Genomic DNA, 12,655 nt, shown 5'->3' with positions numbered 1-12,655 from the left:
ACCTTTTCTGGCCTTTTAAAGGAATGCCTCCTGCCTTACCCTAACACATCTTCCTCTCTATTAAAAATAAGGTGGGCTCATGTGAATGGTCATGATTGACCATTCAAAAGGTACAAAAATAGTGTCAGAAAATTCCTAAAGGGCCACCCCTAAATTAGGCTTTTGTTTTTAAGTTACCCAAGACACAGACCACACCCTTGTGTTATCCAGAGTCTCTATGACCATGATTTGTTGTATATATAAAGTACTAAACAAGAAAACCCTTCAAATGGCTTTATAGTAAACAGCCAACAACTTAAAAAAGAAACATAAAATTATGTTTTTAACTGAATTTCATCAAATCAACTCTTAAGACCTTTCATTTTCTCTTGAAAAATGTGTAGAATGTCTCCTGGCACGGACCTCTGGGAATCTCGATATAGATGTAAGATGTAGATTGGAAGAGAGTCATGATGTACTGCTAAATGCTTGGGGAAACCTTATCAGTTGTTTTTCTTTTCATTTGGATCTGTTTCCGTGTAACTGTGAAGTCCATTCCTATCTTTAGCTTTGTAGTTGTTTTCTGAGGTTTCTGCATGTACACTGCTGTTTCTAGAGTCATAAGAAATATTCCACTTTTTTTCTGCTACATGCATCATATTTTTAGGCAAACTGTTGATTTGACTTCGTTTATTTATTTTTTTGTTGTTGTTTTTTGGATTTACAGGAACTTTATTTGATGATAAAGGAGATAAGCATGCCAAAAAAGGAATTTGTATTTGGGAGTGTATTGATAGAATGCACAAGAAGAGTCCCATTTTCTTTAATTATTTATATTCACCAGTGGAAATAGAGGTACAGTAAGAAAGCATTTGTTTCATCTTCTGAATATTTTGAGTTAAAGTTTTCCTTACTTTTAGTTTATATAAGCTGTTTAGGCTTTTTATAAACATTCGACTAGGTTTAATACCAGAAGCTATTCAACAGTTTGATACACTGCGGGTTTGTTTTATGATGGAAGGGAGACTGTTCGCCAAATTCTTGACCACAAAAATTAGGATCTGGCCCCCAAAACCTAGAAGGGATAACGTCAAGAAAATCAAAGCAAGGCAACTTTCCCTGGGAAGAAAGAACAAACGAAACTTGAAGCGGCAACAGGTCATCTTAAGCTGAAAAATCTAAAATCCTTTAGAAAAGACTTCCCTAAGTCCATTTGAATGAAAGCCATGGAAGAACCCCAATGGGGAGCAGGGATATTTGGAACTCAGCCCGAGAAGAATGACTTCTCAGAGGCAGCCGTGCTCGGCTATGCTCATCTATGTGAAAATAGGCTCTGAGTTGGAACACACTGGCTTGATAAGCAAGAGTATCCTACTCGGGGGAGGAAGGCCCCAGGCATTAGGACCCCAGCTGGCCTTTCTCCAACTGCCTCTTCCCCATGAGGTGACACGTACTAGAAAACCGAGGGTACATGGCTGCCTAGGTTCCCCTCCTTCATCTAAACCGTGCTCTGGTACCTAACAATTTTTTACCCAAATACAAGTTACTCTCCAGCCCACTTCTCTGAGTCTGTCTCCCAAGCCAGTGCATGTACCCCTAGGCCCAAAGGGCAGCTAAGAAGTAGCTGTTGGGCAGGGAGTGGACAGAGTTTAGCTGTGTGGGCTGGGGTATATACACACACATTTATAAAAGACCCTCAGAGTATAGGACAGAACCAAGGTGGGAGGAATAGGGGGTTAGGCCAAGGACAGGGAGCTGGGACCAGCTTCCTTGGTGCCACACACTCTATGCTGTAGAATTGCAGGAAGTCCAAGAATTCTCGATTTGAGCCTGGCCTTCCAGGTCATTAAGAAATTATATTTGTCATGTGAGAAGACGGAACATATTTTATTGAATTCTTTATCTTTATATATACATTTAAATATTGAGACGTGGTATTTGAACCTCCGTTCATACTCTTGCTCCAGACCCTACAAATGTTAGGGGCCAGCCCTCAAGTAAACTTGGGGTCAAGATGAAACTATATTTCAGAATTTTCTTTAAACAGGCCCTGAAGCCCAATGCAAATATCTCCAGCCTGAAGAAGTGGGATTACTACATAGAGGAGACCCTTTCCACAGGGCCTTCATATGACTGGACGATGCTGACCCCCAAGCAGTTCCCATCTGAGGACTCTGAACTAGCCGGAGGTGCTGGGCCTCAGAGCCAGAGGAGAACAGTGTGGCCGTGCTATGATGATGTCAGCTGTGCTCAGCCCGATGCTCTCACCAGCCTCTTCAGTGTAAGTCAACAGCGCGTAGACATACACCTAGGGCATCGTGGGCTCTAGAGAGGCACAAGGCCTCGGGAACCCCAGGCTAAGATAAGACTGGTTCAAAGCCTTACAGAAGTGGCTCTCCTCACTTTGGTCTAGCATTATAGGTAGCACTTCAGGAATATGAGGAAACTAAATTTGCTCCCCAGCATCAGTGGGGGACCAAGCTTAGTTACTGGAAAAAGAGTCTCAATAAAAATGAGTTTTCTAGTATTACGAGGAAGCAGTCAAGCCAATGGAGCAATTTGCAGCTCCCCAGCTGTTTCAGCTGCCCAAGCACCTTGAGTCAGGCCCGGGTCATGGTTTCTGTGGGTGCTTTACTTCCTCTGGTCAGAAGTGTGGGTTGCTGATGGCCTGATGGGAGTACTGCCAACCATCTTCTACAAGGAATATTCTGGAGTGAAACCGTCCTGGCAGGAGCTACCCTGATGAGAGCAGCAGCCCTGAGAAAAGAGTTTGAGCCTTGATAGGGGCCAAACAGTTCCTGAAGAGTCTCTGCCTGGTTTTCTGAAAAGTGTGCTGCAGTGCATGCACAGTCACGGAGGCCGCTGCTCTGATCTCCAGCTTCCCTGTCTGAAGGAAGCTCTATTCCATGGGCATTTCTTGATTTATTTTTTCCACATCTGGTTTGAATCATCGGAGTTGAAGGGTTCCTCTGTCAAGGACAGACTTCTCATCTACCTCAGCTGTTAGGGTTTGGACACCAGCCCAGTGTTTGACTTTTTGCTGTGGCCATCACATTTCCTGTGGACTGGCCAAGGGTGAAGGTGTTTGGGATACATATTTCTTCTCTCTGTTTAAGCCTTTCTGACCAAAAAGTCCTGGTTACAGATCCCAGTAAATCATCTTTGCCATGGCGCATCACACCAGCTAGAGCTCCCACTGCTATTTCTTGCTGGGGAAACCTGTGAGGCCCTGTGTTTACCGCTGTCTTTAGCTGCCCTCTAGCCACGCTCTTCACCTGGGCCTCGTACAGAGGGGATGTGGCTTTGGGGCACATCCTGATTTCTATGAAATACTTACCTGTCAGAAACCCCTTTTAATTACTTTGTAGGAAATTGAAAGATTGGAGCATAAATTGAGCCAAACCCCTGAGAGGTGGCAGCAGCTGTGGGAAAGGGTAACCGCGGACCTTAAAGAAGAGCCCAGAGCGGACCGTGTGAGTAGGAAAAGCCCTTTGAGGAACTACTTCCAAGCTTTGTGAGGGTGCTGGGTCAGGTGGGGCCAGCTGCCACAGCTAACCCAGGTGGGTTCACGCTGATGGGAAGGGTGGAAAGGGAGGGGTCATGCCCTGGGGTTCCAGGGCAAAAAGTTCCAAATGACTGAATGCTTCCCGAGTGTCTCACTTTACCACAGTGACATAATACTTATGTTTCAGGGCCCCGTGTCCAGGGGAAATTGCTGGGTTCTTTTCTATCTCGGTGCCTCTGTGGTTTCATCTGATCTCCTACCACATCAGGGAGGAGGGGATGCTAAGACCATGTTTCTCCAGAGAAATAATCAGAGGAAATAAAATATTTTAAAATGACAAAACATGCTATTTTCTGTTGTTCACCTCTCCTTTTCTGTTTCTGAATTAAGAATCATAAAAATATTTTAAAATCAAATACTCTATTTTCTGTTCTTCACACTCCATTTGCAAGGGACTGTGCTGAATACCATACACACTTTAGCATCCTCCTTAACCCACGGCGAGGGAGTGGTGTCCCATCTCATACGTGAGGGACAAGCAGAGATCACACAGCTGGTACTTGGTACAGCCACGAGTCAAACCCACGTCAGATTGGCTCCACATCCAACTGAAGGGCAATTCAGACAGTGTTCTGAAGAGCACTTCGGGGAAAAAGAGAGTCAGCAGGGTCAGATGTCACAGAGCGGTCAAAGAGAATGGAGTGTAGAAGAAAGTGTCCGTGGTAAGAAGGGATCCTCTGGACTATGTCTCTCGCCTTCAAATGGCAATTCAGGGGCTGTTATCAGACAGGCCACAGATGGGTGCCATCTTACTGCTTTTTTCCTCAGAAAAATAAAATAGTTTCTTCTGTCTTTTTCTGATTATGAAAGATATATTTGTGCTTTGCAATAGACAATATGCAGAAAGTTATAAAATAGAAGATAAAAATCACCTACAACTTATAACCTAGAAATAAACCACCATGCTATCAAACTTGTTTTGTCATTCTAAACACATATATAAAAGGATTTACTATATGTACTATTTTAAAACCTGCTTTCTTTTTTTCTTACTATGTGACATGTCCTTCCATTTGTCACTGTATATAAATCAGCAGCTTCATCTTTAATGGCTGTCTAGAATTCCATTGTATTGAAATGGCATTTTTTTTTAGCCAGTCCCCTAATGATAGACATTTAGGTTATTTCCAGTTTTGTACTGTTATAAACAACTCCAGGATAAAAATCTTTATACATATATTTTGCTTATTGGTCCAGGTTTTTCCTTGAGATAAATTTTTAAGAAGGAAATTATCAGATAAGTTGCTTAAAGTCTCAGTAAAGCTTTTCCTAGCTCCTGTTCTGTCTCTTTCAGCCCCAGAGACACCCTTCAGGCTCTCCAGGAATTGTGTCTACCAACCTGCCTTCCTATCGGAAGAGGTCTCTGCTGCACCTCCCAGACAGCAGCGTGGGGGAGGAGCAGAATACCAGCATCACCCCCTCCAACGGCGTGGACCGAAGAGCAGCCACTCTGTACAGCCAGTACACGTCCAAGAATGATGAAAACAGGTTCATAGGCTGAGCTTCGCTGGGTGGGCTGAAAAGACTGTCCTCACCCCACCCTGTAATAGGCTGGGCCTGTGCACTACAGCTTTCTGGGGACTTAAAGTGGATTTGCTTTGATTCTTTCTTTGTTTCTATTTTAAATGCGTTAGGTGGTTCTTTGGGGAAGAAAAATCAAAATTACAACTAGAATAATACCAAGAGGTTGTAGCTATTTGTGGTTGAGGCCTGGTTATTATTATCTCACGTCTGCCAAATCTTTTGAGGGCAGACATCAGAAGTCTAGCTCATGCGAGCTCAAGCAAAAAGAGATTTATTCACATAAACTGGGAAGGCCAACGATGTGCCAGTTTCTCGCACAGTCTTCAGGCTTCTGTCTGTTTGCCAGCTCTGCTTTCCTCTGCGGATTATGTCAATCCTAGCATGGCATAAAAGATGGCTACTGAGAACACCAAACCTCACAAGTTCGGTAATTCCAGCAGAAAGAGGCAGTCTTTTCCCAAAGATCTGGTAGAAATATTCTAGGGAGAACTCTGATTGATTGATCATTTGAGGGAAATAGAGATTTGACAAACAAAAACAGCCATCCACTTACAGAAATATTCTAGGGAGAACCCTTGATTGATTGATCATTTGAGGGAAATAGAGATTTGACAAACAAAAACAGCCATCCACTTACAAAAATTTTTTAATGAAAAATCAATTAACTGCCCCATCGTCATTTCTTCTAGGTCCTTTGAAGGAACGCTTTACAAAAGAGGGGCTTTGCTGAAAGGTTGGAAGCCCCGTTGGTTCGTTTTGGATGTAACAAAGCATCAGGTAATACCGTCAGAGCTACTGAAATCCCTTCTCTCTGGGCGAGGCGAGGCACCATGCTGGCTGCTTCGTGACTCTCGGCAGATGGTTACAGCCCTCAGGAAAGTGCAGACTGCTTTCCTGAGTCCTCTCATGTGCCGCCTGGGGGCTCCTCCATGGACCCAGGGTGTCCCTGAGTGAGGGCAGTAGCCTTCTGAGGGAAGTTCCAAAGTGTATGCAGGCAGAGGCAGTGACAGTTGAGCCCAGGGCATTAAGAGCAGTATAACTCTGCTTCTTAATGCTGAAATGTCTCCTGCTGCCTGCTCTTAAAATCAAAACCAGGAGAGGACCTGAGGTTCTCAGCATGTTACATATTACATGCACATGTAGAGCCTGCGCCTGTGAGCGCTCCCCAGGATACAAATTACCTTCAGCCGTGCAGCATGAAGCATCCATTCAAAGTGGGGGCATTAATTTATTCAACAAACATTATTAAACACCTTCCCTGTGCCCATCACCATACCGTTTACTAAGAAGGCATCATTATCCCTCAAAGATGGCAGCCGCAGAGGAGGGAAGTGACCCCAAAACAGGCAAAAGGGGATGTGCCCACCCAAACCTAGAATTCACAGTGGGCGGGTACTAGACTGACTTCACTGACCGTGTCGAGAAGTCTTTTGCCCATTGTTGGATTCTTAGCTACTGTTACAGCAGCCCACGCTTCCTTAGTGTCATAACCTTTGCTCCAGTGATCTCAGAGGAGGGACCCCTACCCAAACCTTCAGCCCCTCTGCACCCTTCAGTAGTGAGAGCCATATAGTCTCCCGTGTTCTGACTGCAGGCCCCAATCTACCTCGGAACTGACAAGTCAGCCTTGAGGCAGAGGGGTACACCTTTAGATTCTCGATGCTTTCATCTCTAAAATGGAGTCTGTTGAGAAAGACACTGACTGTTACCCCTTTACAACGCTCTGGTTGGATGCATCTAGAAAACTGCTTCCAGGCAAAAACTTTGGGGATTACTTTTCCCTCTGTTCAAGGGGTTTCAGAAAGATTACACAGAGTCTTCGTCGAAGAATGTAGAAAATTTATTTTCAAATATGTAATGGAAGCCCTCCGTGGGGGCCGGTACTTTAAAATAACAATGTCTCTGAAATCATAGTCTAAGGTGTGCAAGAAAGTTCTATTAAACCACTAAATATATCATAGGAGAATATCATAATTTTTCTGTAATTTACAATTACATCAAATTATATCTGCATTCTTACCAATCTTTTGGATTTCTTTAGCACGAAAGGTATACAGTTTTTCCATTTAGCCCTACTTATATACCATCCCTCAAGGGAGAGAGAGAAAGAGAAAAGTCTGAGGTCAGAACCGCAGTGACGGAGACACATCCCCGCCGTGTAAGTTAGAGAGTGAAATCCAGACTACGGACCAGTAAGACTTTTTCACCAGCAATCACTTTAATTTTTTTTTAATATTTTTCTCATTTTTTTCTTATTCCAAAAGTAAAACATGCTTGTTATATCAAATTTAAACATCTCATAAAGATGAAAAAGTTCCCTGGACCACCAACTCCCAGAGATAACTAATAACAATTTGGTATATATTTCTCTAAATAATTTTCACACATATATGTATAGATATATATGTATAGTTTTGAGTTGTTAGGAAGGTTAAATGAGTTACATACGAAAAAATCAGAACAGTCCTGGTACATAGTAACCACTCAATCAAATATTATGCTATTTATCCTGTTTTTCAAAAACCATTTATATCTACATGCTATTTAGCAACTTACTTTTTATATATATCTTGAATGTATTTTCCCACCAGTTCATATAGATCTTTATCATTTTCAAAAAGCTGTGTAGAATTCCATGTTACTGATGTACTGCCATGTAATTAACCAGCACCCCCATTGAAAGACAGGTACTTCTCTTCAATTTTTAGCTGATCAAAACAGTGCAGAAGGAAACCGCTTTATACATCTTTGCGTGCTTGTGGGAGGGTTTCTCTAGGTAAATTTCTAGAAGTGGGAAGGGTATGTCCATAGATATAAACATTTTAAGTTTTAGTTGATATTATCAAATTGTTCTCCAAAAAATTTCTAACAAATTATATTCCCACTAACAGTATTTGACAGAATCCGGTGCTTTAAATTCAACCTGGATGTTATCAGCCATTTTTATTATTTCTTAACCTAAGTGAAAAGTGAAATCTCATTGATTTCATTTACTGTTCTTTGATCAGTGAGGTTGCCCATCTTTTCAAATGTTTATAGGTCATTTGTGTTTCTTTTGTGACTTGCCTGTCTTTTGACCTTTTTTTTACTCAGTTGTTTATATTCTTTGTATCACTTTCTAGAAAAATCTATACATATTCTAAACATTAACCCCTTTTTTTTGTTACATATATTTTTTACAGGTTTTAGTTAACATTTTTAATATGTAATATATTTTTTTTAAAAAAAAGATGCAGTCTATCTGTGTAAGGGGGCTCTGTAGTCATGATGATGCAAAAAAAAAATTTAATAAATGTCCAAAGTGTATTAAATTTAAGTTGTAATTTAGAAAAGATTATGTTCCAGTTGACCTGTTTGTGTGTGTGAGGCTAAATTAATATGAATATAATAAAATAATAATAATAATAATAATAATAATAATATATTTGTTCAAATTTCAAAAAAATGTCTTTTTCCTCCTTTCTCATTACCACCTAGTATTTTTTTCTTAGAAGGAATTTTTTTTTTTTATCAGTGTTTTCAATTTCTCGTCTATTCTTCCAGGCATAGTTTAGCAAGATACAGAGGGACGTATTCACAGTTTGAAAAGCCATGCCATTTTTCCTTTCCATGTCTTATATCTGATCTGTATCCTTTGGATTCCAGCTGCGATACTATGACTCGGGGGAAGACACAAGCTGTAAAGGCCACATTGATCTGGCTGAAGTAGAAATGGTCATCCCAGCTGGCCCCAGCATGGGCGCCCCAAAGCACACAAGTGACAAGGCTTTCTTTGACGTAAGTTTACCTTATCTTTTTCTGGCTCTGTCTGCACATGATCCTTATCATCCATCTCCCTCCAAGAATTATGGAGCTTCAGAGCACTTGATGGTGACTATAGATGAGTCACAGACTCCTTGGCTCTGGGAATTGCTACAGAACTTGAACTCAGCACTCTGATCCCCAGCCTGACCTCTCCCAGCTGCCTGTATGTCTCAGAAGGCTACACATTGCTTTACGCAAAGGACTCCTTCGAAAGGTGACCAAACATATATGAAAGCAAATGAACTCCTTGTTAAATATTGATAATTATTTCGCTTCCCACCTACTTGCAAGAACAGATGCTGCTTCCTTTATTCCCAGCAGTCTTCATTCTTGACCATCCACAAAAACTGTTCTTGGTCACACATGATGACTATCTACCTTGATACCTTCGGCAGCCCTTAGGTATGCCTTGGGACATTTTATCGGTCACATGGTAAGGGACTTTTCTAGTCCCCAGTGCCAAGCAAGGTTTCATATAGGTTTACTCTAGGGCCGTGCTCCAGGCCATGAGGCTGCTTCCCCAACTCTAGGTTTCCAGTGTGGCCCCAACTGAAGACTAGAGAAGGGGATGGAAGGGGACCCAAAAGCCAACTTCGGCATGGTATAAATGAGTCTCAGGCTTCCCCAAGGATCACAGGAAGCATACTGGGCACTTGCCCTGCTTTGGTGTAGTGCACGGGAAAGGCTGGAGGCTCCAGACATTCCTGGCCCTCCTCTTTGGTCAGAGACAACCTCAGGAAGATGTCCAGTTAGCGTCTCCTAGTGCATCTCCTGTTTCTGCCAATACCATCTGGCAGATGCTAATCTGCCATGGAGATGGTAATTGTCCCCTATACTTTGGGGACTAGAGACGTAAAGTGACTGGATGGAAGTGGAGGGGAGAGAAAATTGAGATTCTGGAGTAGTATCAAAGGGGAAGTTCACAGGGGTTGACTCACACACTTGCGCAAAGCCATAGAACAGACCTTCCCTTCATCTCTGGTTCTCTTTATTTGGTTTGGTAGCTCAAGACCAGCAAACGTGTATATAACTTCTGTGCCCAGGATGGACAGAGTGCCCAGCAGTGGATGGACAGAATCCAGAGCTGTATCTCTGATGCCTGACACCCCTGGTCAGCCCAGACAGAAGAGGAAGGAAAGACTCGTGCTGCCAAATAGGAAAAAGTGCATGAGTCCTCGAGGCGCTGACAGCTTCCTGTTCAGTTCTGATGAGTCAGCACAGGGCCTGAGGTTCTCCTGCCTGGTCTTACCCCATCCCCTCTTTCAGCAGTTGCTGTGTCTACTTAGCCTGAATGGATGTGTCTGGTCAGGAGCCCCAGGCACTCCCTGCGACTCGCACTAGATTGTTCTAACAGGGTCTTAGTGGTTAGGGATCAGAAGAATGCTTCCTGAGCCAACTGTCATCCATCCCATAGGCAGAATGGCCACCACCTGCTTGGGTCCTTCTTCATGAAAGCTAGATCCTTTTTGTTCTCTGAGGTCATAACTTCTTTAGAGAGTTTTCCGACAAGCAAACCTGAAAACCCTCTAAAATTATGTTACATTCTGCATAGAGGAGGTTTTCCAGCAGAGGCTCCTGCTTTTAGCGCCTGACCTCAGAGATGCTCAGTTCTCTGATGCTGCCAGAAGGTTCTTCCATAATCCCTGCTGGCCACCGGGGTTCACAACCAGAGCATTGGTGCTCAGTGGCAGGCAGAGGGGGAACATGGGATTATCCTCATGGAAAGATTGTCCAAGGGATGATGCAACAATGACCAGGCCAACACAGGAAATTACGCTTTCCAAATTACTGGATTCTCTGGGTCAAAGGTGCCCTGAGGATCCACGATCTTGTGTTCCTACGTCTTCTGCTCCCTGACAGCCTCTTACGTGAAATAACATGCAGAAAGCTGAATGCACTAACCCACAAAACGAACACTCGCACTGACCTCCTAATGAAGTGAAGATGTTGGAAAGACAGAGCCAGCTGTTTATGACCACACAGCAGAGCCCTGTGACAAGGCCACAGCACATGTGGCACGATTGGAAACCCAGACAACACTTCTGCACATGAACAGTAAGAACTGTTTTTAGATTTTCTCTACTTTTGATAACCTTGTAGTTGTTCAGCTTAAGATCTGAAGAATGCTGTTTGTTCACAGGGAAAAGAAGCAGCATTTCTGCTACCGCCACTGGCCACTGGAGTCATAGGTAGCGGGATCATTGCGTTTGTTCTGAAGTGTTAATATGTTAAATACCAAACTAATGTTTCAAAAATATGTATATATGATTTCTATATCCATGTTTTTCAGATAGTCTGCTTATAATTTAATATAAAATTAACTAAACTGATTCAGTCATAAGATTTTAGTAACGAAATGGTTCCCTTTCTAAAAAATAAAAAACTACTTTGTAGGTTAAAAATAAATCAGATTTTCAAATTTAAAATTACCTACACACTAGGAAATAGAACTGTGTTAATAGATAAGAAATTGGGAGAATAATAAGAATGAAGGATTTTTCTATCATTTTCATTTTATAAATTGCCACCTGTGAGAATGGTTTTTGCACATTATTTGTATTTTTTCTTTGTATATGAAATAATTTTTTGTACTATGTAAAATATGGAGCCCATTGTACCTTCAGCTATTTGAGACTGTACGCAGTGCTTCTTTTGTAACTGGATTCTTTTAACTTTCGTGAAGGCGTTTTATGCTTGACATTCACTAACCACCTTGAATTAAATTTATTGCTTAAGAAAAAGCATCCCTCATTTACTGTGAAATAAAGTCCATTCTGCAGTACATAGCACTCAGGAGAAAACGTTTCAGGATTCATACATAGGACTAAAGATTCCAGGGTAAAACACAGCATAACCTATTTCATGCCATGATTCTATTCACGTCATCACTACCCTTTGCTCAGTAAGTAACCAGACGTTGAACATGCTGGAGTGAGCTTCCAGGTTCTGGACACGTTGCTGCAGAGTTTAGGTGAGAGACATGAGGCCACCACTCCTAGTCTGTGCCTCTAATGAGCTGTGTGAAATTGGTTAAGTCCTTTACTGCTTCTGGGTCGTAGTTTCACCGCTTATGGCATGTGGCAATTTGTGAGAATTTTAGGCAGGAGAAATTAAACTCTAGTTTCTGCTTCAGGAACTTGTTAAACAGCACAAGAAGGATCAGTGATTTTAGCTCTGTTCAACACTTCTGGTTAAGCCCCTGCAGTTGACCTCGGAGATCTTGGCCACACTCTGACATCTAGCCAACAGAATGCAGGTACCTGTCGTAAGGCTGAACTTCTAAGTCTTTTGATATCCAGGAGTCCCCTCTGAGCCAGGCACAAGGGGCACCCGAGAGCCACAGAAGCTCAAGGTGAGGTAGTGACACTGCTTGAGCCCCTGCTTGAGCCTTCAGATTTCCCCAATCTAGAGAGCTCCCATGATCCAGGCAAAGGCCCTCAGGCCTCTTCTTCATGGCTGGCCCTGGAACTTGCCATTCTGCCCTTGCTGTGTCCCTGACATTCAATCAGGAGGAAAACAGCTAGGACACAGAACTGAGCACAAGCCATGTTTGCAGAGTCAGTGTCCAGGTGCCCTTCGATCCTCAGGTCTTAGCTGCAAAGGAAGTGTACCGAGTTCCAGTGGAGAGAGACCAGGGACTGGGCTCTGCAAGAGCCTTAACAGGACCCCGCCTCACCTGCAGCTCTTGCAACAGAGCCATTCTACATCTAGGCTCTTGAAAGATGCAGACCCAAGGCAACACATTAGTGCAAGTCCCACTCCCAAACCTCTCCACCCTACGGT

General features: G+C 42.8%; 1 protein-coding gene across 4 annotated transcripts in view; it reads left to right on the top strand.

Annotated features, from left to right (window-relative positions):
* SBF2 (SET binding factor 2) overlaps nucleotides 1-11,654 on the top strand; it is a 369,201-nt gene extending 357,547 nt beyond the window's left edge. For 2 of the 4 annotated variants that reach the window (XM_039863556.1, XM_039863554.1), the window contains 7 exons: nucleotides 707-834; nucleotides 2,027-2,260; nucleotides 3,348-3,452; nucleotides 4,839-5,032; nucleotides 5,758-5,845; nucleotides 8,714-8,845; nucleotides 9,877-11,654. In XM_039863556.1, the coding sequence (XP_039719490.1) occupies nucleotides 707-834; nucleotides 2,027-2,260; nucleotides 3,348-3,452; nucleotides 4,839-5,032; nucleotides 5,758-5,845; nucleotides 8,714-8,845; nucleotides 9,877-9,975 (980 nt within the window). In that variant the 3' untranslated portion in view covers nucleotides 9,976-11,654. The remainder of the gene's footprint in view (nucleotides 1-706; nucleotides 835-2,026; nucleotides 2,261-3,347; nucleotides 3,453-4,838; nucleotides 5,033-5,757; nucleotides 5,846-8,713; nucleotides 8,846-9,876) is intronic. The other 2 variants (XM_039863555.1, XM_039863553.1) reach the window with 1 other exon arrangement.
* The last annotated feature ends 1,001 nt before the right edge of the window (nucleotides 11,655-12,655 follow it).

Source organism: Pteropus medius, unplaced genomic scaffold (assembly GCF_902729225.1).
Source record: "Pteropus medius unplaced genomic scaffold, Ma_sr-lr_union100, whole genome shotgun sequence".
In the NCBI taxonomy this organism is placed as follows: Eukaryota; Metazoa; Chordata; class Mammalia; order Chiroptera; family Pteropodidae; genus Pteropus; species Pteropus medius.
This window is presented reverse-complemented; position numbering and strand designations above follow the sequence as displayed.